Genomic DNA, 26,159 nt, shown 5'->3' on the forward strand with positions numbered 1-26,159 from the left:
GTATCAGACCTTTCTTTGGTTAACCAACATGACTCCACGATGGCCACATGTGAGCTTGTATACACACACACACACACACACACACACACACACCAAACTCCAACAACGCAGACACGGAGTCAGTTGCTACATGTTTAGCTTTTGTCAACCATCCCCTGCCTCCCCAGTTCAGAAAATAATTTATTAAATAGCTTCTGCCCCCTGGTACAACCTCTGGTGATTAGGGAAGGACCATATCTCAGGGGTAGAGCAGAAGATCCCAGACTCAGTCCTCAGCATAGCCAGGTAGGGCTGGGAGAGACTCCCTGTCTGAAACCCACCCACCTCTTCTAATAAACAGAACCAGGCCAGGAATGTCACCAAGGAGTCACCAAGAATGTGCCATAGGTCTACAGAGTGCTTATAAGGGCCTGGCTGTAATAATAATAATAATAATAATAATAATAATAATAATAATTTATTATTTATACCCCTCCCATCTGGCTGGGCTTCCCCAGCCACTCTGGGAGGCTTCCAAAAAAATATTAAAATACTGTAATACATCAAACATTAAAAGCTTCCCTAAACAGGGCTGCCTTCAGATGTCTTCAAAAAGTCTGGTAGTTATTTTTCTCTTTGACATCTGGTGGGAGGGCGTTCCACAGGGCGGGTGCCACTACCGAGAAGGCCCTCTGTCTGGTTCCCTGTAACTTGGCTTCTCACAGTGAGGGAACCGCCAGAAGGCCCTTGGTGCTGGACCTCAGTGTCCGGGTAGAACGATGGGGATCGAGACGCTCCTTCAGATATACTGGGCTGAGGCCGTCTTTGTATTCCCATTGAACCAGCAGGGAAATAAAGGAGGAGTCATGCTCCGATGACACTTGGCTGAGTGTTGGGCCTAATGAGCACAGCAGCTCATCCCCGGTAGGTTTTGCCCCATGAATCAGTTGCCAAGACTGAAAGTCCCCACCTCTCCACAGCCGTCTATGTCCCCTCCTCTCCAGGGTTTCCCCCAAGCAATCAGAGACTGTGCTTGCCTGAAGCCAACCTCTCCTCCACCTTTTTTATGCCTCTTCTGGTTCTGGGAGACAAGTGGGGAGGGGAGCTTGTCACATCAGGAGGGGGAGACACCCAGTACTCTTCACCAGCCTGACCTCTTGGCCTCCCTCCTCCCCTGCTTCAACTTCTGCCTATGATTCTTGCCTTCTGTCTGCCACAGACCCTCCCAGCTCACTAAGCCCTGTTACCCCTTCAGCTTCTGACAACCCCTCTTCACAGTCTTTCCCCTCCTTTCTCTCTGACCACTCATTGTCGTCCTACCACCAATCCCCTGCCTCTGAGCCTTCTTCCCTGGGTGGTTCCCCAGCTGGTTCCTCCAACCATTCCTTTGTGTCCAACCAGCCCATGACATCATGGGACACAAAGAGGAGTAAGACTTTGTTGCCTTCATCTCCTGTCCCTCTGGCAACTGCTCTCAGCAGCAGAGTCAGGGACACCAAGGCAGGCCTTTGCCTCCTAAGGCAAAATTTCATAAAATTTATATAACACTTGACTGTAAAAAAGGCAAAACAAAACCTCAAGCAGTTTACCAAAAGAATGAAACAATATAACTATTTTAAACATTAGAATAATAATTAAAATTAGTGATAAGCGAAAACTGATATTTGGAATTCATTTCTATAAACACTGTAATAGGTTAAATAACAATCTTCTAATATTTATAAGTTAGGTTTTTGTTTTGTATTGTATATGGGTGTCATTTCTTCCCCCCTTTCCATGTCTTATTTTACCCTGTGCACTTACAATTATATACACATTACTTTTTCTCTTTCAATAAAGAATACACACACACACACACACACACACACACACACACACGTAAACAGTCTCCATGTCTGGTTAAGCTTGTCTCAACTAAAATGTTATGATGTGCTATGCATAATTTTCTTTTGATTTCCTTTGATATTGTTGCTATTCTTACATCTTTCACAAACTGAAATGAACCAGCCATTTGCAACTCATTTTATAAACCGGTCATAACCCGCTTGCCCACTGGGACAAATTTGGGGCCTTGCTTCCAGTTCTGAACCAATGTTCTTCAAGAAGTGCATGAACAGAAGACATTCATGGTGAGCAGAATAAATTGAACAAATTGCCCAGGGTTAAGATCTTAAGACTCTCATGACCGGGGAAAGCTGCCCATGAGAGCTGACTCTGAGTAGAGACTTCTACTCCATCTCATCCCTCCTCCTCACTCTCTCTCAGTGCCTTGTGTGGTTCTGATTGTCTATATTAAAAAAGAAAAAAGAAACAGTCTAGCAATGGAACAATACTACCCTCTCAACATTTAAAAGCCCACCTCCAAAAATAAAAGGTCCTGGAAAAAATACCTCAATTTCAAGCTCATAGATTACTTTGGCTCCCAGAGGAAAGAGAAGCAATTTACTGGCTGCTGGTCTTACCAAGGAAAAGGTTAGAAGATTAAGAGACCAACCGCTGTTTGGATAAGTGGTTGGTAATTGCACATGCTGGCAATTATTACATACCTCCATGTCTCTCCCTCTTACCTTTTTCTTTCCTCTCGTGCCATCAGGGTTGAGCCGAAATGTCCCCGAATTCACAGTCCTCTTTGGACCTATTTTCTTGATGTCGTAGGCCAGCTCATCAGCAAGGGCCTTGCATGCTGGGGTAGGAAACAGAAACATACATACGAAAAGGACACACCACTAGCACTGTGGAAACTGCAGTAGTAAAAATATAGCATGTACATTTTTGCAGAGGAACAAGGTCTATCCAAACAGAAGTTTCCTGTTCTTGCTCATCTATCCTGGACAGTTCCTTCTCCTCCTTCTCCTTTAAGCAGTCCCTTCCTTTTGGGACCTTCTAGCTAGCCTTGTCTGTGTACCTGTCTCAGGCCCCTCTGATGTTTGTGGACTGCCCTGGACCTTGAGTCCAGCTGTATCTGGACTATATACTCACCTCTCGCCCTTCTAACTGGACGGTGGCTTACAACCCTGACCCTGGACGGCTCTAACAGTGACCACCTATTTGTGTCTGACCTATTAGGGGTTTGCTGCATGTCTGGCACCATGAAAGCAGGGAGGTTGTCAAGTAAACGGCCCTATAATACAAGTGTGATTGGCTTCATTTGCCTTGATAGACCACAAGCTATGTAGGCACCCACTATTGTAATCAGACCATCTGAAAATTATCACATTGTGCCAGCATTGCTCAAATGTTAGGAATAGAAACTTCTCCGCTAGAATTGAACTTCCTTGCTTTCTTAAGGAGAGATTTACAGGCATGTCCAAAGTCCAAAGCCCACATTCTACTCATGTAGAAACACCAGGCAGGCCCCCCAAACAACCCAGAGATGCATTTTGAGTAAAAGGACACATTCTACTCATGTAAAAACATGCTGATTCCCGGACCATCCACGGGCCGGATTTAGAAGGCAATTAGGCCGGATCTGGCCCCCAGGCCTTAGTTTGCATACCCATGCTGTATAGGGAGGTTTTTTGAAAAAATGTTTAATGGTTTTATATATGCTGGAAGCAGCCCAGAGTGGCTGGGGCAACACTGTCAGATGTGTGGGGTATAAATAATAAAATTCTTATGGAATACGACATCCCTCTTTTCATCGGAGAAATGTTGGAGGGTATGCTATGTCCTTATGTTTGATACGTTTCTAGAATATCTCCCCAGTTTTGAATGAACTGAATTAGCTACTAAGTCGTTTTCCAGGCACAACTGAAGGCTTCTTTTATTTATTTTACTTTTTAAAGCTCTTAACATGATCTGCATCCAAGTTCCCCAGTCAGAGGCGCCATCCCAGCAATGACCAGGTGTTGGGGATAAACAATAGTGAACGACCATCTTTCTCTCCCACTTGCCAGCAATATTAAAAATTCACTTTTTAGACACAGAACATATATCCAGAGTTTTCTGAAAAAATTATGGGGGTAAGAAATATATCCCTCTATATGTGTGTATGCGTGTGTGTTTAAAGACATAAAAAGGAGGAATGAAATTCTCACAAAACAAGATACCTCTCCCAGCTGTGGCTGTAGGAGAAATACAATATCGTGGGGGTTGCCAGCAAGCTGCGGACTCACAGGTGTTAAGGATGTTAAGGACTATGGCCACTCTTCATCATTTGTCATCCCCGTTTAAACAAAAGCCTAATGCAGAAGTTAGAATTAAGAAGCGAAAGAAGCACCGCCAGGCATGCAAACCCGGCTTTATGGCCAATTCTGCCCATGAAATAGCACACCAAGGCACCGAATCCAGTGTCTGGATCAGCCAAAACATTTATTTTTACAGCTCCCAGGGCTATGCTGGAAAAGATTCAGCTGCACCCAGAGGAAGGGTGGATAATTCCACTGTGGAATGGGGCACTCAATAATTCCTTTAAATGCACGGTCTCTAACATCCCCTCCCCCGCAACGAATAATCCTTCGAAATTGGGGTCTCTCCCACTCCAAGCCTCAGTACAGAGGTGGTGCATCTTTTCCCAGGCTATTTCATCATGTATTTGCATATCATAAAAAATTGGCCCGTAGAATGCATGGGGGGGGGGGAGGAAGGAGGGGGATGAAATATTAAGAGAGTTGTTTACATGGAAAGTGCATTCCAAACTATATGCAGACACACAGAGAGAGAATAACACTTTGAGACTATAAAATATTAATATATAGCTGGGCCTGGGTGTCTCCATAGTACCTCCTCCTGAGAATAATTCTTGGAAAGAAGCTATGAGCATGAGAATAGTCTCATGCGCAGCATCTGAAATGTCTACGGCACAGATGACGACAGCCATTTCATTCAGGGGCTTGATGGTGCAAATTGAGAGAAGCCAACATTTTTACCTCTGCTCGGGCCTGTGATGGCAGCACCTGGGGACTTTGTGTGCCGAATGCAGAGGCAGATAAAAAGTCCCACTCACAATTTATTCGTGTTTGTTTGCTTTTAAAAACGTTATTTACAATTTATTTGCTCCGCCTGCTTCTTCTGGTTTCAGGGCCAAAGAAGACAGGACAGGGGCCAGCTGGGATTCTGTCTTCCATGGCTTGTGAAGTTTCTTTCTAAAGGCAAAGCAGTTGGGGGAAGCAAGTAACTTCAGGGAAGTAGCACAGCAGAAGTGGTTTTTAATCCACTAGCACCCAAAGGTGCTGTTTGTCCCATGGAGGTGATGGTCAATCAGGGATGGTTGGATCTATCGATTTCTGGTTTTTCTCATTTTTCCAGCCTTCAGTTTTTTTCTCCACATTTCCACATCACATCACATCACATCACTTTTTTATTTTATTTTTTAAAACACCTCATGAAAATCAACATTTCAAAAATAATTGTAATAGAGAGACTTTGGGTAATAGGTAATATTATGCAGTAGAAAAGGTTTGAGTAAAAATGCTGCGGTGGTGAGGGTGGGAGTCAACTTATGAAACAATGTATTTTATTTGAAGGTTATTGTGAAAATGTTTGGAAAAAGTAATAAAAACTTACATATATGCAAAAGAAAGAAAACGAGCATTTCGGTGCAAATTTCTCCCAGTATACACATTTTTAATGCAACTGTGCCTACTATAAACATTTTCACAAAGCAATTTCACGTAACATAACACATTTCGGTATGCAATTTTCAGCAATATATGAATTCATATGTGGACGCTACCCAAGCGTACGCATTTTTGTACACCTTTCCTGGTTGCAAAACTGCATTGCAAGATTTGGAAAAGCGTGAATTTCTCCTGGCTGCTTCCTCCTTGTTCTCCTCAGCTCAGAACTTTCAGACCTGATCTACCCATCACACAAAACGAGGCAGTAGAATGGAATGGCCGAAATCCCAGCTTGTACCACTTTAGACCAGGCTGTACCGCTTCATGTCTTTGAATGGCTCCCCATGTGAAAAAGAAATTCCTGCAGGTTGCAAACTAGCCTTTTGCAGAGGAAGGTTTGGTGTAGCCTCTTGCATGATGTGCTAGTGGTGGCTTGGAACTTGGAGCCCCGGTGTGTGTCAAAGATCAAGCTTGCAGTGGGACCTGACCCTTGGGAAAGCCAGCCTGCACACCACCACCACCTCTGGCCAGAGGAGGGAACTACATGCTGACCAACTGGACATAAGCTTTTTTCCCCACAACAGTAGGCTAAAGTGAGTCCAGTGATGCAAGTGGAACAGGTTAGTGGTAGAGCATCTGCTTTGCATGCAAATGTTTCCGGGTTCAATCCCTGGCATCTCCAGGCTGGGAAAGATCCTGGAGAGTCACAGCCAGTCAATGTAGACCAGGGATGGAGTACCTATGGCCCTTCAAAAGCTGCTGGACTCCAGGTCCCATCACTGCTGGGCAGCAGGGCCAATGCTCTGGGAGGATGGGAATTGTAGACTGAAATTGAATTGAAATACTTTATTGTCACTTGTACAACTTGTATACAGTGAGATTACATGAGCACCCCCCCAGCTCTCTTAGTCTTAATTCCCCTCATTTACTGACGCACACCCATCAAACCCAAAAGTCAGTTGCCCTGTTGTTATCTTTTCATTCAGCAGCCTAACAGCCCACAGATAGAAGCTGTTCTTTACCCTGTTGGTGTGACTAATCATGCTTCTATATCTTCTGACTGAGGGCAGGAGATCAAGAAAGTGCCGGCCAGGGTGTGAATCACCCCTGAGAATTTTCCTCACTCTCCTGAGGCAACGTTGGTCTGCGATGTCATCCAGCGGATTCACGGGACAGCCCATAATATCTTGTGCTGTATTCACCACCCTCTGTAGGCACTTCCTATCAGTTGATGTCAAACCAGCGTACCACACTGTGATGCAGTATGAAAGGAAACAGGCCCCCTGTTCCCCCCGATATAGACAACAGGACCCTTGATGGACCAGTGGTCTGCCTCAGTACACGTTACACAGCACACAGCTTCATACATGACACTCCATGAGCCATACAAAAACTAGATTGCCACCAGCCTTTTCTTTTCTTTTTCCACCAGCACTGCTTCTGTGGTCCTTGACTGCTGCTTAGTCTGCAGACATGGGCTGACCATGCTTATATCTCTGCAGCATGGAACACTTCAGCTGCTGATCGCTGCAGATTGTTGGTGTATTGATCTGTCTCAAGAGACAATGGAGTGAAGTCAAACCTCTGTGTTAGCAGCACCGAGGTGAGCTCCCTGGGGCACAAGCCTGGGCAATGTGCCTGGAAGTCCTGGTCTGCCCAGACGACAAGACCCCCCTCTCAACCTCACTGATGTGGTCCAAAGGAGAGCAGAACAATATGTCTGGCACCAGCTTGGCCGCAGGAGTTGCCAGAAGGAGGCGGGCAGACATCCCTAGCCCTAACCTGGAGATGTCAGGGTTGAACTCAGGACCTTCTGGATACAAAGCAGATGCTCTGATGTTGAGCTGCTCAGCAAAACTGGACCCAAGACCCTTGGGATGCAGGTTTAAGATGCAGCTAGGCTTTCCTCAAGCAGCTCTCCCTAACTTTGACCAATGTTGTCGGGCGACAGCTCCCATTGTCTCTGACCATTGGCCACATTAGTTGGGGCTGATGGACGTTGTTGTTTAGTCGTTTAGTTGTGTCCGACTCTTCGTGACCCCATGGACCAGAGCACGCCAGGCTTCCACTTCCACGCAGTTTGGTCAAACTCATGCTGGTAGCTTCAAGAACACTGTCCAACCATCTCGTCCTCTGTCGTCCCCTTCTCCTTGTGCCCTCCATCTTTCCCGACATCAGGGTCTTTTCCAGGGAGTCTTCTCTTCTCATGAGGTGGCCAAAGTCTTGGAGCCTCAGCTTCAGGATCTGTCCTTCCAGTGAGCACTCTGGGCTGATTTCCTTCAGAATGGAGAGGTTTGATCTTCTTGCAGCCCATGGGACTCTCAAGAGTCTCCTCCGGCACCATAATTCAAAAGCATCAATTCTTCGGCCATCAGCCTTCTTTATGGTCCAGCTCTCACTTCCATACTCCATACATCACTATGTTGTCAGGTACCAGCTCCCATTGTCTCTGACCATTGACTACATTAGTTGGGGCTGATGGACACTGCAGTCCAAAACATCTGGTGGGCATCAGGTTGGGGAAGGTTGTCCTAAAAGCTTAGTGAAACACTCCAGCATCTTTACAAATATATAGCACCTAAAGCAAATATATTCAACTGAGCCGTTCTACCTTGTGGTGAAGGGAGAGGTTCTATGGGGAGAGGGGCAGTCCTTTCCTGGAGGGGAGAGGAGGATTTTGTTTCCTGTCTAGTTAGAGATTTGGCACCTTTCAAAGGGGAATACCATCTGTTCCAATACAAACACCCTTTTCCCCCTTCACAGAAGAAACTGATTTCCCAATAAAGTGTCAAAAGATAACAAAGTCTGTTCCAACTAAGCTCATCTGTTTAGTGCCTGGGGGAGCCCTTGGCTGATAAGGTATTGGCTGTTCCTGCAAGGAGGGGCCCCTATTTAGTCAGCTATTCACAATTTGCTACAAGTCAGAGCTGCTATTGGCTGTCTGGCTCTCATTTATACAGAAATGCTATAGGAGTTAAAAACAAAAGTGGTTTACAAATGCCTGGCTTTTTTTTTTTTTTGTACCCTGGAAGTTATACCTATTTTATCCCACAAGCTTGGAAGTCTAGGATATGGAACCTGCTGTCCTCCAAATGCTGTTGGACTCCAACTCCCATCAGCCCCAGCCGGCATGGCCAAGACTCAAGGAAGGTGGATGATGGGAGTTGTAGTCCCACAACATCTGGGCAGCTGCAGGTTCTCCACCTTGATACAAGCTCTGTATCTTCTTTTTAAAAGGGCTAACTCCTCACATACATAGCTGCTGCCAGACAAGGTAACTCTATCCTAAAAGCTGTCTATCAAGAGCTCCACACAAATCTCACGAAAACTTCTTAGCTGCTGCCAAGAAAAGTGGCTCCTCCTCCTCCTCCTTTGCAGCTCTCCAGCGATGAAACAGCTTGCTAGGTTCATGCTTTCAAGATGTATTAGCTGTTCTAATGAACTCGGGGAACTCTGTGTATTTTTGTCTTAAAATGTGCACACATTCTTGCAGCTAGGAGCCGCAGGATAACCATATGGCTAAAACATTTCTGACAAATTAAGATCAAGTTTCTGTTCAGTCAGGATTTATTTATACTTGATGTTAATTAGGATATGGACTGCTGCTGCGGGTGGTGGAACTACCAAGAGATCTTCTCCTGCCAACCTTAATATCCAAGAGGGTCTGCAGGGAAGGAGATGGCTTCGTTCAGATATTACAGCCTTGCACCAACATGAAGAAGAGCATAAGAAGAGTTTACTGGATCAGGCCAATGGGCCGCCTGAACCAGCATCCTGTTCCCTCCACATCCTTGTGGGAAACCTGCAAGCACTGGTCAATTCAGAGGCATTACTTCCTCTGACCGCTGAGGCAGAGCCGAGCCATCATTGGCAGCGACAACTGACAGCCTTATCCTCCATAGATTTGTTCAGTCCTCTTTTAAAGCCATCCAAGTTGGTCACCCTCAGTGCCTCCAGTGGCAGTGAGTTCCACAGTTTAACTATGTGCTACTTTCTTTAATGATGTTCAGTTGCTCCAGCGGCCCTCTAAACACCACCTTAAAGATTGCTTCTCCTTCCTCTCCTGCTGGAAGGAACGCAGGGCAAGCTGACCACAGGTGACCAGAATAAAAGAGCTGGGCACTGCGTTGCTCAGTAGCCGTGGAGGATGGGCTGTTATTGAGTGAATGGGACTGTGCCCAGCTGACATCAGTCTGTCCCCAGGCAGCCAACATCCCACCTTCCTAGTGATACCTGGTCCAGAGGGTGGTCCTGGCTGTCAGCATCCTCTGTCTTATTTCTTGGTGTTGCCCTTCTGGAACTCAGCAGGAAAGAAGATGGGGTCAAGGCTCTTAATCTCAGGGTTTGGGGTTCAAGCCCTGCATTGGGCAAAAAGATATCTGTATTGCACGGAGTTTAGACTCGATGGTCCTTGTGCTCCATTCCAACCCTGGAATTCTGTGATTCTGTGACTTCAAGTCCTCCTCCTCCACAGTGGACCTTTCCACCCAAGGAGACTCCTGGCAATAGGGTCAGAAGGCCACTCCTGCAGAACTCTGTGCTTCCCATTGGGTCTGCTGCCACTGTCGCCTTTGAGGCCTGGGTGGTGAAGGGGAAGAGTTGGGAATCAAGGCTGTGCTCAGATGAGTCACTGCGGTGTTCAGACATACCATCCATGCGCAGAGGCACTCCAGGCTACCTTGAGATGTTGGTTGGTTCTTGGAGATCAGCCTTTGTCAACCATATAGGAGCAAACACCTAGGGGTCTTCCCCCCATAATAAAATACTTGAGGGGGATGGAGGGGCCCCCCCAATGTTGATGGGCATTCCCATTCAAATGCTATGTGTGCACGGCGTCATATGATCAATTATGCAGGGTGGGGCTTACTTGGGCCCCCAAATATTTTAGTCAAGTTGGCACTCCTAGTCAACCAGGTGCCCTCTGGACATTTTGGACTACAGCTCCCATCAGCCCCAGCCAGCACGGGATGGGAACTGTAGTGCTTGGAGGGTACCAAGCTGGAGAAGGCTGTTCTGGGTCCTCCAGTTGTGTCAAATGTCTCTGTGCGGTCCCATATCACTGCCTCCAAAGAAAACTGCCCAGGGTCTGAGATGGGCAGGATCCTGGCACAGACTGGGAACCATCGGTGGTGCTTGATGCAGAACTGGGACTGTGTTTCTGGTACTCCCTTGCACCAACAGCAGAGAGCGCTCTACATGTTTCTTTTGCCCCACTGCCCCCAGAAGACAGATGAGGCCCATTCCGTCTGAACGCTTGTTCCAGTCCTCCTCTAAAATTAATTAAGTCCAGAGATCAGGCGGCCAGGAAGGGCTGATGAAGCTGTGAAATTTTCAGTTGAAACCATCTTTCAACTCCTGCCAAGGCCTTGTGTGGGAGCTGGAAATGATTTAGAAAGGTTGAGAGGAGGCCAAACAGCCAGTAATTGAATAATCCAGCCCAGATAGGAAACCAAAGCAGAAGCAAAGGGGGCTTTTGCATCCTGACAAGTTAGCACTGGTTCAGAAGCCTGGAAATAAATACTAAAATAACAGGGTTATTCCTCAAGACAGAATGAGCACGTCTCTCAGTTGTCATCCTGAATGGAAGATAATTGCCTCGATGCCTGACTCACTCCCAGGACCAAATATGCAGCCGTGTAACCTGCTGTCACACATTTCTTCACTGGCCGGCAATTCCTTTGATAAATAAAGCAGTTGCCTTGAATTTGCCAAAGCAAATATCCACACAAAGGCATCATATTGCAAATGCAAATTCTGGAGGTACCTGGTGATGCAGCACAGAGGGACACGGAGCGGGGGCTGCGGGGAAGAGAGCTCCAAGACTTTTGCTCCAGAAACCCACAACCAGGAAGCTGAGAACAAACCTTAGCTGCACGTTGCGTTTTGTTGGCAGTGAAAACCCCACAATCCATTTTTCGGGCATAATGCTGTCAGCATTCGGTGTTTTCTTCCCTCTAGACTGGAAAGATGCAATCACAACTGTTAAGTTGTGGGTGAACATATCAGACGACACAGCGATTCTTCAGACAGCTCTTGTTTATTCACAGGCCAGAACAGAACTGAGCTGAAGGGTTCAGCCAGCCTGCTTATATAGAGCTCAACTACAACGCAACAGTAACAACTCTCTGTAACTATCCAATCACTGAATGTCACTTTCAATTCCTTATTTGCATATGCGGACCTGAGTGAAAACTATCTACAATATCCCCCTGCTGGCCCAGGGTGAGAACTTTAGTACATAACAACTACAAACCATTACCTGTGATTTACTGCAGGGCTGAGGCACAGACAGGTGAGGCTCTTTTGGCTGGTGGGCGGGGTCACATGCTACAAGTCACATGGTTCAAGTCCCCACTTGAGTCTTCCTTTGCAGCCCTCCAGTGGCAGACTTGGGGCTTTCAAATATCAGTGGCCCCCTGTGTGACACCAAAATCCAGCAACTTCCCTCCTCTTGCCTTCTTTTCTGCATTATTGTTGAGGTGCCCTCTCAGCTCAGCTCCCCTAAATCCGCCGCTGAGCCTGGTTTACATTCCAGCCACAGTGCCAATGATTCCTGCCCCACCTTTGACAGGGATCAGCTCTGCTTGGGCACTTCAGTCAGGCTTGCGATCAGCAGGGATTGGGGCCACTCAGCTCCGATCAGGAACTTCCAAGCAGAACCATTATAATTTTTAATAATAATAAAATATTATTTATATGCCGCCCATCTTGACTGGGTTGCCCCAGCCATTCTGGGCAGTTCCCAGCAAAACATTAAAAACACAAAATTCCCAGCAGGCCTCACATTTGTCACCAGATTCATTATTTTATTCATTAAATTTGTATAACACTTTTTGTCCAAAGATCACAGCGTAGTTCACAACACTGAAAGGGCAGCAGGCACAAATCCCACTTGTGGAAGAACAATCAGGAACACCATGGTTCCCCTGCAGCCACAGCTTTACCTGCCCCACACTTGCCATCAGTTGGGGGCAGGGGTGCCAACTTGAATAAAATATGGGGGGGGGGTTCTGGTAAGCCCTACCCCACCTATCACAAACCATTTGAACGGCAATGCCCATTTATTTTGGGGGGTGACGGCCCCTCAAATATTTTATTGGGGGGGCGCGAAGGGACCTCAGCTCCTAGGAATTGGCTCCTATGGGTGGGTGGGGGTGGCTGTGGCAGGGGTGTGGGGTGGGAATGGCAGACCAAATCTGGCCACAAACTGGAGGCTCCCTTCTGTGAAGTGTGAACAAGGCCAGGAAGCCTTGAGGAGGTTTTGAACCTTAAATCTCCCTAGGCCAGGCCTGATACTTTAGCCGCTACCCCACAAGATACTTTTAATATCCACCTTTCCCCACCTTTTACTATTAGAATCGTCATTAGGTAGCTGAGGTGGGTGTTAAGTTGTGGGTGAGCATATCAGACGACACAGCGATTCTTCAGACAGCTCTTGTTTATTCACAGGCCAAAACAGAACTGAGCTGAAGGGCTCGGTCAACCTGCCTATATAGAGCTTAACTACAAAGCAACAGTAACAATTTTCTGTAACTACCCAATCACTGAATGTCACTTTCAATTCCTTATTTGCATATGCGGACCTGAGTGAAAACTATCTACAGTATCCCCCTGCTGGCCCAGGGTGGGAACTTCAGTACATAATAGTGGGTTTGTTTGTTTGTTTGTTTGTTTGTTTAAAGGAAAGTCACATCCTTCAGTGCTTTTCAGGCTCTGCAGAACTCTGTGATTCCAAAATGGCAAACCAACGGTCCAAAATATAAAACTCAGCACCAGCGGCAACACAGTACAGTTGTTCACTACAGATCCTCAGCCCCGATGTAACATATTTTACAGATAGATTATATCCAATTCACAGTGCAATCCTAGACACAGTTCAGTTGGTGGGTGTATGATTGCATCCCAAAGCAGTGTTTCTCATCACCTGCAACCAAATTCTATTTCTAAAATAGCAGTGGGGACCCTCTGTCCCATGGGGGCCTAACTAGGCTTAGTAGGGGTCCTAATTTGGCCCATATGCCTGTTTCCCCCAAACCAGGTCCACCTGACTTTCCCCTGACATCATACATGACTTCAGGTGTGGACAGGTAAACAAACAAGATGGTTCCTTGACAAGCAGGGCTCCTTCTCAGCTGATTACCACGGACACAGAGCCCCACTTGGATCAGCACCACAGGATCCTGCCAGGATCTGTCAGAGGGGAAAGAGAAATGGGAGGAGATCTTACGTGCCTAGACTCTGTTGGCAGCTTAGGATGTAACATAGACTTGAGGGTGGAGCCAGCAAGTGGGATCCTGTTTCCTCCCTTCCCCATCCATGAAGTGTCTTTGCTCATGAATATTTCTCTGGGTGGCACTGTTTTTTCTTTATTTTAAGTTATTTCACTGAATGGATTATTATTGATTGCTTTGGCCACACCCAACATTGGAATGCCGCCTAAGGGAGAATTAAATAGCAATGAAAAAGAACCAACTGGACACAATAATCTTTTCAAAAGCATCGTCTCGGGAATTTTACAGCATTTCCCTTCCCACCAGTTCCATCTGCAGCAGACCAGTGTGTGTCAAAAGGAGATGGTGAAATTTCCGTGGGGTGGTGGCATAGGAAACACTGTACACTGAAATACACTCCAGAGTAGAGTCCGGAAATTAACTGGAGAACAAGAGTACTGCTGCAACCTGCTTTCAACCACAGCAGGGAAACACCTCTGTTTCTTGCGTAGATCTCATTCTGGGTGGGAGAACGATGGCTGCTACAGCTCTTGGTCCCTTTAAATCCATGCGCATCTGTAAGCCACGTCAATTGCCACCTTGTTTCCTTCTGCTACTTTTCAGGAAACACAAGGTGGTCTGTCTCTCAAAACTGCCGCGCTTGCATCACCCAAACCAGACTTTTGTCAAGGGATCCGGGGACTGACGAGCGGCGGCTTTTGCAGCCACAAACACTCATAAGGGAGGATTTATTTCAATATGTTGCTGAAACTACTTCGTGTCAGGTTATCCGTCTCAGGGGGGAACGCACATTTCTTATAGCTCATTGTGCCATCTGTTAAAAGACACAGCCACTTGTCTCTCTGCTCGGCGACCACAGATGGAGAGTTTTCCCCTCCTGCGTGCAACTGTCAATAGATGACAAAGCCTTGTTGTTTTGGAGCCAGGAGGAATTGCAGAGGACGACGAGAGGGCAACATGGGTGCTCCTGAATGGACCAACTCCCTGCATAGAGGTATTAGGTTATGCAGAATGCGCTGTGCCAGCCAGCAAGGACAAGTTCTAGAAGGATTTCAATATCTTCAAGCTGGTTTGATATTAAGAGCTGTTTATAACTGAAGTATCAAATAAAGAAACATGGGGAACGTTGTGTTCAATGGCCCTGGCTCCCAGAGAAATAAATATAGGATTGCAGCCTTATTTGCACAAATAAAAGGGTCAATATGAACGTATCATTTACTTTTGGTAGTAGTATTAAACTTGCATGCTTTATTTATTGGCAATGCTTTCCTTATAACTACTAAGACCCAGGCTGGTCATGCAAAATAAATCCTAAGAACAGATCTGCATATTCAGACAACTCCTATGGTACAGTGTCCCAGCAACGGAGACATTGCAGGTTGAAGGTGGGTGACTGACTTTATTCTTGAATGCTTCCCTGCATCAAAATCTCCCTGCCCATGGAAAACCAGCATCTTAGCCATGTTTTCTATGTGTGGGGGTTTTAAAACGAGGGAGCTCTCAAGCATGCAACCTCTTGCCTACAGCATATTGGACTAGAAGATGGTGTTTGATTGGCCCTTTGAAAAATATCTTTGGATTTACAATCATACCTCAATTCAGGTGGGGGGTTATTGGGTTGTTTTTATTTTGATTATGTATTTTGTGGTTTTATATTTTGATTTTATTCTGTGAACCGCCCTGAGACCTCCCGGTATAGGGCGGTATATAAATTCAATAAATAATAATAATAATAATAATAATAATAATAATAATAATGGTGTGTGATGCGCCTCCACGTGTGAATCAACTGCAAGGGCCACTCTTAAGGCATCTCTGCAGCGTTGGTGGTGCTTCTCTGCGGTGCATCTCACGCCACTGCCCTGGAAATGCACGCAGCAGGGGATTATGTGGGAAGAGTAGGTGAGATGGCAGCAAAATAAACAACCAAATTCTGCGCCCCTAAACAGGGTCTTTCTCATTATGTTGCTGGAGCACAGGGAGAAGCAGCCGCATGAAAACCAAAGGGTGGGACCCTAAACATGGAGTGGTGTTCAGCATTTTACTCAGCTTTAGCTAAGTTTTACTCAGTGTGTTGTTGTTTAGTCGTTTAGTTGTATCCGACTCGTTGTGACCCCATGGACCAGAGCACGCCAGGCACTCCTGTCTTCCACTGCCACTTCCACTTCACTTTGGTCAGACTCATGTTTGTAGCTTTGAGAACACTGTCCAGCCATCTCATCCTCTGTCTTCCCCTTCTCCTTGTGCCCTCCATCTTTCCCAACATCAGGGTCTTTTCCAGGGAGTCTTCTCTTCTCATGAGGTGGCCAAAGTATTGGAGCCACAGCTTCACGATCTGTCCTTGCAGTGAGCACTCAGGGCTGATTTCCTTCAGAATGGAGAGGTTTGATCTTCTTGCAGTCCATGGGACTCTCAAGAGTCTCCTCCAACACCATAATTCAAAAGCATCAATTCTTTGGCGATCAGCCTTCTCAGTGTAGGCTCAGCCTTACTCAGTGTAGACTCATTGAAATGAATGAACATTATGTCCATTAATCTCAGTGGGTCTAATATGAGTAAAACTTAATTGAATAACACTGCCCATGGGGTTGCATCCAACTGAGAATGTAAGAGAGCTTGCTGGATTGGGCCAGTGGCCCATCTCGTCCAGCCTCCTTTTCTCACGGGGGCCAATCAGATTCCTGCAAGCAGGATTTGAGCACATGAGCGCTCTCCTGCTGTGGTTTCCAGCAGCTGGTTTTCAGAAGCATTGCAGGCAGAGCCATCAACGAAGACATACTCAGTGTAGACTATTCGAAATCAACAGAAGCATTATTTGTATTATTGCTTATTTGATTTATGGATCGCTTCCCATAAAGCAGCTCAGAGCACTGTCACAATACAATAAAACCAAACAGAAAACAAATGCACGCATAAAAACAGTCAAAACAATGAAATATATAAAAACAATTTCAAATCCAATACATAGTCATTGATTTAAATGAGCCTGCTGCAAGTAAGTTGGATCCAGCCCACAGTCTCCCATTATGCTGCTGGTGCAAAATGGGAAGCAACCACACATAAATAGCTGTCCTATTGCTGAGAGCTGGCCATGAGCTAATAAGCAAAGGTGAGAGCTTTGGGGGATTAGCAGTAACTGACCTAATTCCAGGAAACCATGGCACTTGCGATGTGCTAAGTCAATGAGGCACATGAGGAAATACCCAGCTGGGTTACTAACCTCCACAGAACAGCTCTGGGTCTCGCTGTCCTTTAGCGGTGTCGCTGAACAGAACAAGCAGCAGCGGCGGTAGCAGGAGCAACAGCGTCACTGGAGACACAGCCATTCCTCAGGCACCCAATCTGAGGGGATAGACAGGGCATTAGCAAAACAAAAATGTGCTTTTTATAGGTGGCCATTTATAGCCCCAATCCTGGCACACTCAGATAGGGTTAAATAACAACCGTGGGTATTAGGGATGGGGAGAAATTTCAATGCCAGCCGATCTGATTTGCACTTTGCATGCCGACTAGAGTTCAAAATCTGCAACCTTCTGAATTTTGCGAAGCAGTTCTCCAATCAAATAATGTGTGCATTAGGAGAAGGCTACTTTAGTGGAAGCCTATATAAATAAGTTGCAATTCCATACCATTTTTAAACACAAAATGATGAAGGAGGTGGAGCAGATCCCCTATGGTTATAACACTATAACTCACCTTTTTTTCAAATTAAAAAAGTGAGTGTTGTGTGCATGACTTTGCCTACTCTCCTTTTTTATACCCCAGAGGTGTGTAAAATTTTGCACTGTGTGGGGAAAGGGCCAGAGCTCAGTGGGGGAGCATCAGCCTTGCACCCAGAAAGCCCCAAGGCCAACCCCCGACATCTCCAGATAGGACTGGGAAAAACTCCCTGTCTGAAACCCTAGAAAGCCACTGCCAAACCGTGTTGTCATTACTGAGCTGGATGGACCAATAGTCCAGGCAGCTCCCCATGTGCCTAAATTATTCCTTTCTTTTCTCATAACCCTAGAACTTCAGGCCATTCAATGAAGCTCAGTGGTAGGAGATTTAGGACAATGAAGCATGCAGTTAAACTTTGGAACTCACTACCACAAGGTGTAGCGATGGGTGCCAGCTTGGATTGGAGAAATCCATGGAAGATAAGGCTAGATCAATGACTGCTAGCCATAATAGCTAGGGTCTGCCTCCATGGTCAGAGGCCTCTTTATACGAGTTGCTAGGAATCATAAATTGCACTCAGGCCCTGCTAATGGGCTTCCAACAGGAACCTTGCTGGCCACTCAGGGTTCTGGTTTGATCCAGTTGGCCTCTTCTAATAGTGTCATGTTCTTATCACAAACATTGAAATGGGTTTTCAAAGCAGCTAGCCGTTGAGAAGTGCTATTGTGTTAGATGAATTTCCAGGACATTATCCTTCTGTCACATTCTTTAATCACAGTGCAGAAAAAGTCTGCCCATCTTTCCGTATCACTATGCAATGTATTGTAAGATGCACCTGTAACAAGATGTGTTGTACCTAATCGATCTGTCACGTTGCCATGATCTATTTCCCTCTGTCTGAGAGATTTCTCTGTATCAGTGCCGTGCTTCTGTTACAGCAACAAACACATCCTTATTTGATATTTAAATGCCCCCTGGACTGCACCTGGAACTCTCCTTTTGCTGAAGAGAACTAAGCACACCGTTTCAGCCTTGCCACAGCTTGTTTGAGCCTCAGTGCCAGAAACTGAATAGTGGGCTAGGTAGGCTTTTGATCCAATCCAGCAGGGCTCTTCTTAAGTTCACATGTTGGGAGTTCTGAGTTGGACGTTCCTTACAACATCTACCAACAAGGACTTAAATCTAAGCTGTCTTTCAAGCTTTGAGAGCTGAGCTTGCTGCATCACACAGCAAAGCAACGTTTTTCCTGCTTAGCTCCATACAAAGAACCTGAGCTGTAGTGCAAAGGGCTAATGGATTTGCAAAGGACCTGAACTATGTACCAAACTGTTCTGCAAGCTCAGCTCTTGAACTGCTTTGATTAACATTGTTTTTTCTATATATAAAAAAATCAAAACAAGGCAAAACCAAAGGCAAAGTGGGAGGCATCAGAGCTGAAAACAGGAGATAAATGAGTTCAATCAGTAAACTTTCGGAAAGTGTGAGAGTTGGCAGATCTGTATTTTTTGCCACCTATGGTGAGGGCAGAGAAAGCCATCCTGCACTGTTGTGTTGCAAGCCTTTGGTACTGAAAAAGTTCCCTATCCCCCAGATGATCAAAACTAGTTCCTTTTAACTTTTTGCATGTTTGTAAAATGTTATTTGAATCTCAAGTAAGCCCCATCCGCTCTTGGGGGCTTTCCAAACTGAGTCAGATTCAAACTCCAGGATACCTTGGCAGCTGTTCTCCCCTTCCCCCTTCTAAATTTCATTGCTGGAACCAGTTTCTCTACTGTGTATAAACCAAAGAATAGCAACTCTGCAAAGCCAATGAGGCATGGACCCATTTGGGGGGGGGGGTTGCCTGCATGCTGGTCTCAGCCAAGTTTCCAAACAAACAGATTGCTTCCTCAGCAGACAAGGAACAATTCCCACCCAAACTAGTCAGCAATAATCCAGTGTCACCTGCTACCTTTACAGAGTCAGTAATGTGGTCATTGCGGGGCGGGGGAACTCACCCTGCACCCAGAGGTTTATGATAACTACTGCTTCATCAGCTGCAGGTGCTCTTGGAGGAAAGTGATTATTGGGACCCGCTCCAGACTGGATGCTGGTTCAGGTTTGGGATGTAATCAGCCTTGGATGCCCCAATGGATTACTTTTCTTGGGAGAGGGACGGAGGGAGTGCAACTGTGTTGATTCTGCTTAATCTCTTAACTCTTAGCAACTCTCCTTGTCCTTATAACCATGTCCTAAAGCCTTTCTCGTATGGAGTTCTAAGGTAGTAGTCCTGACTAGCAGCTCCAAAGTACAGTGGTACCTCAGGTTACATACACTTCAGGTTACATACACTTCAGGTTACAGACTCCGCTAACCCAGAAATAGTGCTTCAGGTTAAGAACTTTGCTTCAGGATGAGAACAGAAATTGTGCTCCGGCGGCACGGCAGCAGCAGGAGGCCCCATTAGCTAAAGTGGTGCTTCAGGTTAAGAACAGTTTCAGGTTAAGGACGGACCTCCGGAATGAATTAAGTACTTAACCCAAGGTACCACTGTATCTTTATTCCAGTTATTTGGAACAAATCCAAGCCATGCCTTAGCTTCAGCACCGTTGGTTGAAAGTCCTCAATGGACAGCTCCTTGTTCTTTTCTAGATATGAAGAGACCTCAGCTGGTCTGTGCAGCCACCAGCAGAAACAGTGGGTTCTCTGTGTGACCTTGCTCCTTTGTAAAAGCCTCATCCCCTTCCTGCACAGCAATGAGTATAGTTTCACTCTCCTTCTGGGTCCCAGGTAGTTCATCACAGTTCACCTTTTCCCTTGGAGAAGAATCCTTCTTCCCTGGATGGTGCTCACCTGCCTTTATCAGGGGTCCTGCTGCCTCCCTTCTCTGAATGAGTGGAGCTGGATGATAACGCAATACTATTTTAAAAGACTTAAAGTGGCGACTCTTCCACCAGGCCAATAACTGAAGAGGTCTCTCTTTGCCATAGGCAGCCTTTGGCAACTGAGTTCTGAAAGATTTCCACTGTTTCCCTCTCTCTCTCGAGTTCTGATTTGTCTTTTGTGTTGACTGGATATGAACCACTGAATCAGGGAGTGGGAACCTGTGGCCCTGCAAATGCTGTTGGACTTCAGCTTCCATCATCCCTGACCTTTAGCTCTGCTGGCAAACCCCAACATCTGGAGGGCCACACCCCTTCCTTGAACAGATCCACCTCCCTCTCATTGCACTAATACATTCCACGGTCAACACACAGACAAAAACACGATAGAACTGCATGTGTAGTGGATGAAGAACAACAACACATATTGATGAGCCACTTACGGAAAGTTTCTGCTTGACATAACTTGAAAGTGTGTGGTGTGTTATGGGACCTCTTCACTCACGCTGTAGCATGTGTGTGTGTGTGTACATGCAACACTTCCGCACTGCATCAGCATAATCTAACAGATGACTAGAGCCCTCATAATGAACAGTATGGACCATATTGGCAAGGGGGGGAAGAGTAGGTATTAAACTTGGTCCAGAAAAATCCTTGCCATCTATTGACACTGCCTGGGCAGATAACAACGAGCACCCATTGAGGACGGCAGTGGTGGCTGGGGCCCATTGAGACTGGTAGGATGGAAGGCAAGGAAGACACAGGAGGTGGAGCGAGAGCCAATGAGAGAGGGAGCCAACTAATTCTCATTGTACCCCCTTCCCTGCTGAGTTCTGTAAGATCAACATCAAGATTAAAGACAAGCAAGGTAATAGGCTTCACCACCCCTTGGGTGCCTTGTGAGTAAGGAGGCAGGAAGGTGAGTACAAACTGAAGGTTCACCTTCAGTAAAGGTAAAGGGACCCCTGATCATTAGGTCCAGTCGTGACAGACTCTGGGGTTGTGGTGTACATCTTGCTTTATTGGCTGAGGGAGCCAGTGTACAGCTTCCGGGTCATGTGGCCAGCATGACTAAGCCGCTTCTGGCGAACCAGAGCAGCACACGGAAATGCCGTTTACCTTCCCGCCGGAGCGGTACCTATTTATCTACTTGCACTTTGACGTGCTTTCGAACTGCTAGGTTGGCAGGAGCAGGGACCGAGCAACGGGAGCTCACCCCGTCATGGGGATTCGAACCGCCGACCTTCTGATCGGCAAGTCCTAGGCTCTGTGGTTTAACCCACAGCGCCACCCGCGTCCCACAAACTGAAGTTGGTGGGGTCCAATTTTAGTATATGTGCTGCCAAAGTGAGCACAGGTTGGTGGGGCCAAGCCCCATTCACCCTAATGGAGCAGCTTCCACTGGAGAAAGGAGAGAGACTTTGTGATCACATAGCACCCCACTTTTCACTCTGCATTATGCTTCTTTGTGCTGGAGCCATCCATAATCTCATATAAAAAGAGGTGGGAAATAAATGCTCAACATTGTGCATGCAGCCCTTAAAATTTAGATTAGATTTTTCAGAGGCTGGTAAATGTAAGTTCCTATTCGAACATAGTTAGTAGAAAAGAAAAACTGGGATATTTTTTGCCTAGCTTTTCATACTTCAGTCCAGAGACTGATGAACTTCTTAACTTATACACAATTTTATCTTCTAAGATGTGCTTTGCAAAAGCACCTTTTAACTTTTTCTTATATAAGAAAAGTCCAAATGTTGCCTTGCCACTGAAATGCAAAACTAAGGTACATTGGGGGGGGGGGGGTTCCATTCTAGTTTGTAATGTAGCCTGCCCCGTGAAATCAAGTGCTATCATTTTTTAATCTTAGATTTCACTTAGTACTTCTGTAAATATATGTGTGATTGTTCCTTTCTGTTTAAAGAACTCAGGACAGTCCTAGGGCTTCAGACATTTAAAACTTTACCTTGTTTTTGAGAGGGAAAAGGAAGAGGAGCTGTTTTTTTTAAAACTAGCTATGGTACCTGGTAGCAGGATGTAGAATAAATTAGTGTTTTCTGTTGCTATGTCCCTTAGCAAATACAACATCATTCAGGAACCTGAATATAGCTTCCCTCAAGGCTCTATGGAGTCATGCTGTCAGGAAATATCATTTTAAAATTAAATAAATGTTGTGACGATGGGGACAGAAGGAGGGCTTCGTTCTGGGCCCAAAGGCTAACAAACCTACAGAGATGCAAAAATACCTTAGAGTAAAAAGTCTCTACTCTATATTTCCTATCCAAACTGAACTGGACTTCAATGATCTCAAACGAAACAAAACCATTCTGAAGATAAGCCCAAAGCTCCTGTGTTTGATTTATAAAATGTTATTCAGAGTCATCAGCTGGATTTTAAAAGCTTACCTACTTTGCAAGATTTCAGCCTCTGTTCAACCCAAGCTGCAATATGTATGGCTGTAAGTTTCAGACTGGGTAACTTTTAAGAAGCTGATGTTCACCCAGAGATTTTTTTCCTCCCTCTTCAGCACAACGATCTTCTCATTTCTCTTTCTCAGTAAAGCAGTTGAGTCTGTCACTGATGCAAGCTGTCACCCGGCCTCCTTGCTCTCCCAGCACTTCTGTTATCATAAAGTGAAGCAGCGGCGGGGGGGGGGGGGAGTGGAGTGAACCAATCACAGGGCACCATGTGGGGGAAAACAAGGTGCCAGGTAGCCAATGGCAAGCTCCTGTTTTCCTGCCCTAAGCAGGTAGCACAGGGGAGAGAATGGAATTCCAGTTGCCATGGTGAGTGAAATCACCTGCATGACACGTGGCCCTGTTTTAAGATTTCCGGAGCATGTTGTGGGGAGGCTCATTAGAATGCACATTTTCCTACCTAGCAGCCAGGTAATAAAGTTCTGTGGAGGAATCAAGGATGGCATCCAGGGCCCCAAAATCCAGGAGCTCCCAAAATACTTGACCAACTCTTAGGCTGCCTCAGTCACAGATCTAAGAGGTTTCTGTCCGGCGTGTGTTGAGCGAGGTTGTTGTTTGTTATATACAGTGGTACCTCGGGTTAAGTACTTAATTCGTTCCGGAGGTCCGTACTTAACCTGAAACTGTTCTTAACCTGAAGCACCACTTTAGCTAATGGGGCCTCCTGCTGCTGCGGTGCTACCGGAGCACAATTTCTGTTCTCAACCTGAAGCAAAGTTCTTAACCTGAAGCACTATTTCTGGGTTAGCAGAGTATGTAACCTGAAGCGTATGTACCGGTAACCTGAGGTACCACTGTACACACTTCTACTCCAGCAAGTGGCAAGCAAAAAAAGGTCTTGCTCATCAGTTGTAAAATACGGTTGTGTGTTACCCCGATCTCCGAGCAGTGAGAGATTCCAGGGCTGCCTGCTCTTACCCAGGGTCTTGTTTCTTTGGAATGAAGGTCAAGTGGAGACTGTGCTGTCTTTCGGATACTTGGTTTTATTTACTCATGTATGCAACCTGAGCGTATGATGAAGGGGCTCACAGCATTCACTCCCCAACAGCTCTTTCTTTCCCAATGGGTTTCTGGCATAGGAGCCAACTCCTAGGAGACGAGGTCTCTTCAGTCCCCCCAATAAAATATTTGAGGGGTCCAGGGCCCCCCAAAGTTGATGGGCATTGCCATTCAAATGGTGTGTGCACTCGACACCTTGTGATTATGTGGGGTGGGGCTTACCTGGCCCCCCCTCTATTTTAATCAAGTTGGCACCCCTGCTTTCTGGGGAAGCCCCAAACTCAGCTTTGGTTCTAGCTCAGAGCAAGACGTGTCTCTGTCTCCAGCTTTCAGCATCAGCCCAACTCTCTCACACATTCTCTCATCCACAGTCCCTCACTCTGCCCATTGTTCTGCCTTCTAGGATGAGGCAGCAACTTTAGTGAGTGCCCACTGAAATTATCTTGACAAAGCAGCTGGCCTGACCAATTAAGCAAGCCCCATGCTATAGATTCTAAGCTCACAGATACAAAATCACAGGTTTGGAAGGGACCCAGGTATCATCCAAACTGACCCCTGAAACTCATCACTGTATGCTTTAGGCTACTGATTTTCAGGCCTCTGTGATTTAAAAACGGTGGTGGCTTTCAAAGCAGAGGTTGGATGGCCATCTGTCATGTATGATCTAACTGAGATTCCTGCATTGCAGTGGGTTGGACTAGATGATCCTCTGTGTCCCTTCCAACTCTACAATTCTATGATTCTATACCTTCTTTCTATATCTCTGCTGAATTGCTCATAAAACAAGCCACCATAACCACACTGTTTCCTAAACACAGGAGTACTATTGAATTATATAGTGGCTTTATGAGACTTCCATAGGAATATATCAGGAAAGTTGTGATTTCACTCAGTACTCTAGAATAACATTGGGCTAGATCCAGATGACAATCGTGTACACATTTATCTGGGATTAATGCTTTGTTGTATTTGGGACTTAACGTCTGAGCAGACATATATAATATTTTCTCCCTCTCCCATAATTTTACAACTTGTGGACATCAAACGAAGCTAGTGTTGGAAGATTTGGGATGGTCAAAAGAAAGGACTTCTTCACACAATGCATAATTAAAACAATGGAATTAGTTCCCACAGGATGTAGTTATTGTCACCAAGTTTGATAGCTTTAAAATATTCACTTGGGAGTGCGGGTACCTAGTTGGAGTTCAGATTACCAGATCATCCAAATTGCCATATTTTCTATCTAAACCCAGCTCTTAAATACACTTTGTTTTCACCAAAATCAAGTGAAAAGAGGGGTTATGAGGTGACTTTTGTGTTGGATAAATATACTTGCTGACACTTTGTGAAAATGACTGCTTCTGCTATCTTAGACAACAGGACTTTGCACCAAGCGTAATGGAAGACCACCAAGGAGGTAAGAGAACAACTCCTATCCTGTACTTCCTATACCGTAGGAGCTGCCAAATTTATAAATTTGATTATTGTTGTAACTCACATAGTCAAAACGCCTGACTCCACGTCACATCGAGTAAGTGAAATGCACAACGGTTCAGAAAGAGGAGGTGGTGTAGTCTAGGATGTGAGTTATGGTCGCCAAATCCCCAGCTTCAAATGAAGCAGGAGCTGTTTTGCCACAGAAACACACCTCACACCTGTTGAAGCTGAAGCGGGCCATATCTTGCAGTCTTAGGACCCAGGCCGAGAGCCCTGATCCTAGCTTCTGAGCCCATTCCGAAGTATTTCTGTGCAAATCACATGTGCCTTGTAGTCATGGGAATTCTCTCTGACTTGGATTGCAGTTGTTTATAACCACACCCACCTGTAAACATCTGCTGCAGGGAATTCCCTTGGTGAGGCTCAGATGTCTGAAATTTGGTGTTATGCCATTGTCGTGTGCTGTTAGGAGAGAGACGGCAATTATTGCATTGGGTGTATACGCGGGTGTGCTGCTCAGTGGTCTTTTAACAAGCCTTGTTGCTGTTGTTCTCTGTCCTGCTTCCTTGTGCATCTCTCTACATGGCTTCCTGTTTTGTCGGCCTCTCCCTGGTTCTAAAGGGCTGTGAGAAATTTTGCTCTGCAATGGCAGGAAAGGTTTTGGTGGAGAAGAACCAGAATGACCAGCTATGCATTGCACAGGGAAGGAAAGTCTGGGCTGCAGAAGACACTTACATGGGAGGAAGCACTCCTGAAGTCAAGAGGGCTTTCTACTGAGCATATCCTGCAAGTATCCTGGGGGGGGGGGGAAGGACATCCTGTTTTTTATTGCAAGAGCACAGCATCTCAAGTGTCAAAGGCCAGAGTGAAGAGGTGTATCTTCCGCATTTGCCAACAGCCATCTAGTGAAGAGGCCAGACACACTTCTGTGGGGAGGGAATGCCACAACTTAGCGGTTGC

The 26,159-nt window shown here is 45.9% G+C and overlaps 1 protein-coding gene across 2 annotated transcripts in view; it reads right to left on the reverse strand.

The window, feature by feature from the left end:
• The window catches only part of CNPY1 (canopy FGF signaling regulator 1), a 53,506-nt gene extending 30,619 nt beyond the window's left edge, over nucleotides 1-22,887 (reverse strand). The window contains exons 1-3 of one of the 2 annotated variants that reach the window (XM_080974310.1): nucleotides 22,696-22,887; nucleotides 16,989-17,110; nucleotides 2,547-2,662 (exon numbers count right to left, since the gene is read on the reverse strand). In XM_080974310.1, coding sequence (XP_080830436.1) covers nucleotides 2,547-2,662; nucleotides 16,989-17,094 — 222 coding nt within the window. In that variant the 5' untranslated portion in view covers nucleotides 17,095-17,110; nucleotides 22,696-22,887. Of the gene's footprint in view, nucleotides 1-2,546; nucleotides 2,663-16,988; nucleotides 17,111-22,691 lie in introns of both variants that reach the window. The other variant, XM_080974309.1, reaches the window with a different exon arrangement.
• Between the last annotated feature and the right edge of the window lie 3,272 nt (nucleotides 22,888-26,159).

The sequence above is a fragment of the Podarcis pityusensis genome (assembly GCF_964106645.2).
Source record: "Podarcis pityusensis genome assembly, chromosome: 12".
Classification (NCBI taxonomy): domain Eukaryota; kingdom Metazoa; phylum Chordata; class Lepidosauria; order Squamata; family Lacertidae; genus Podarcis; species Podarcis pityusensis.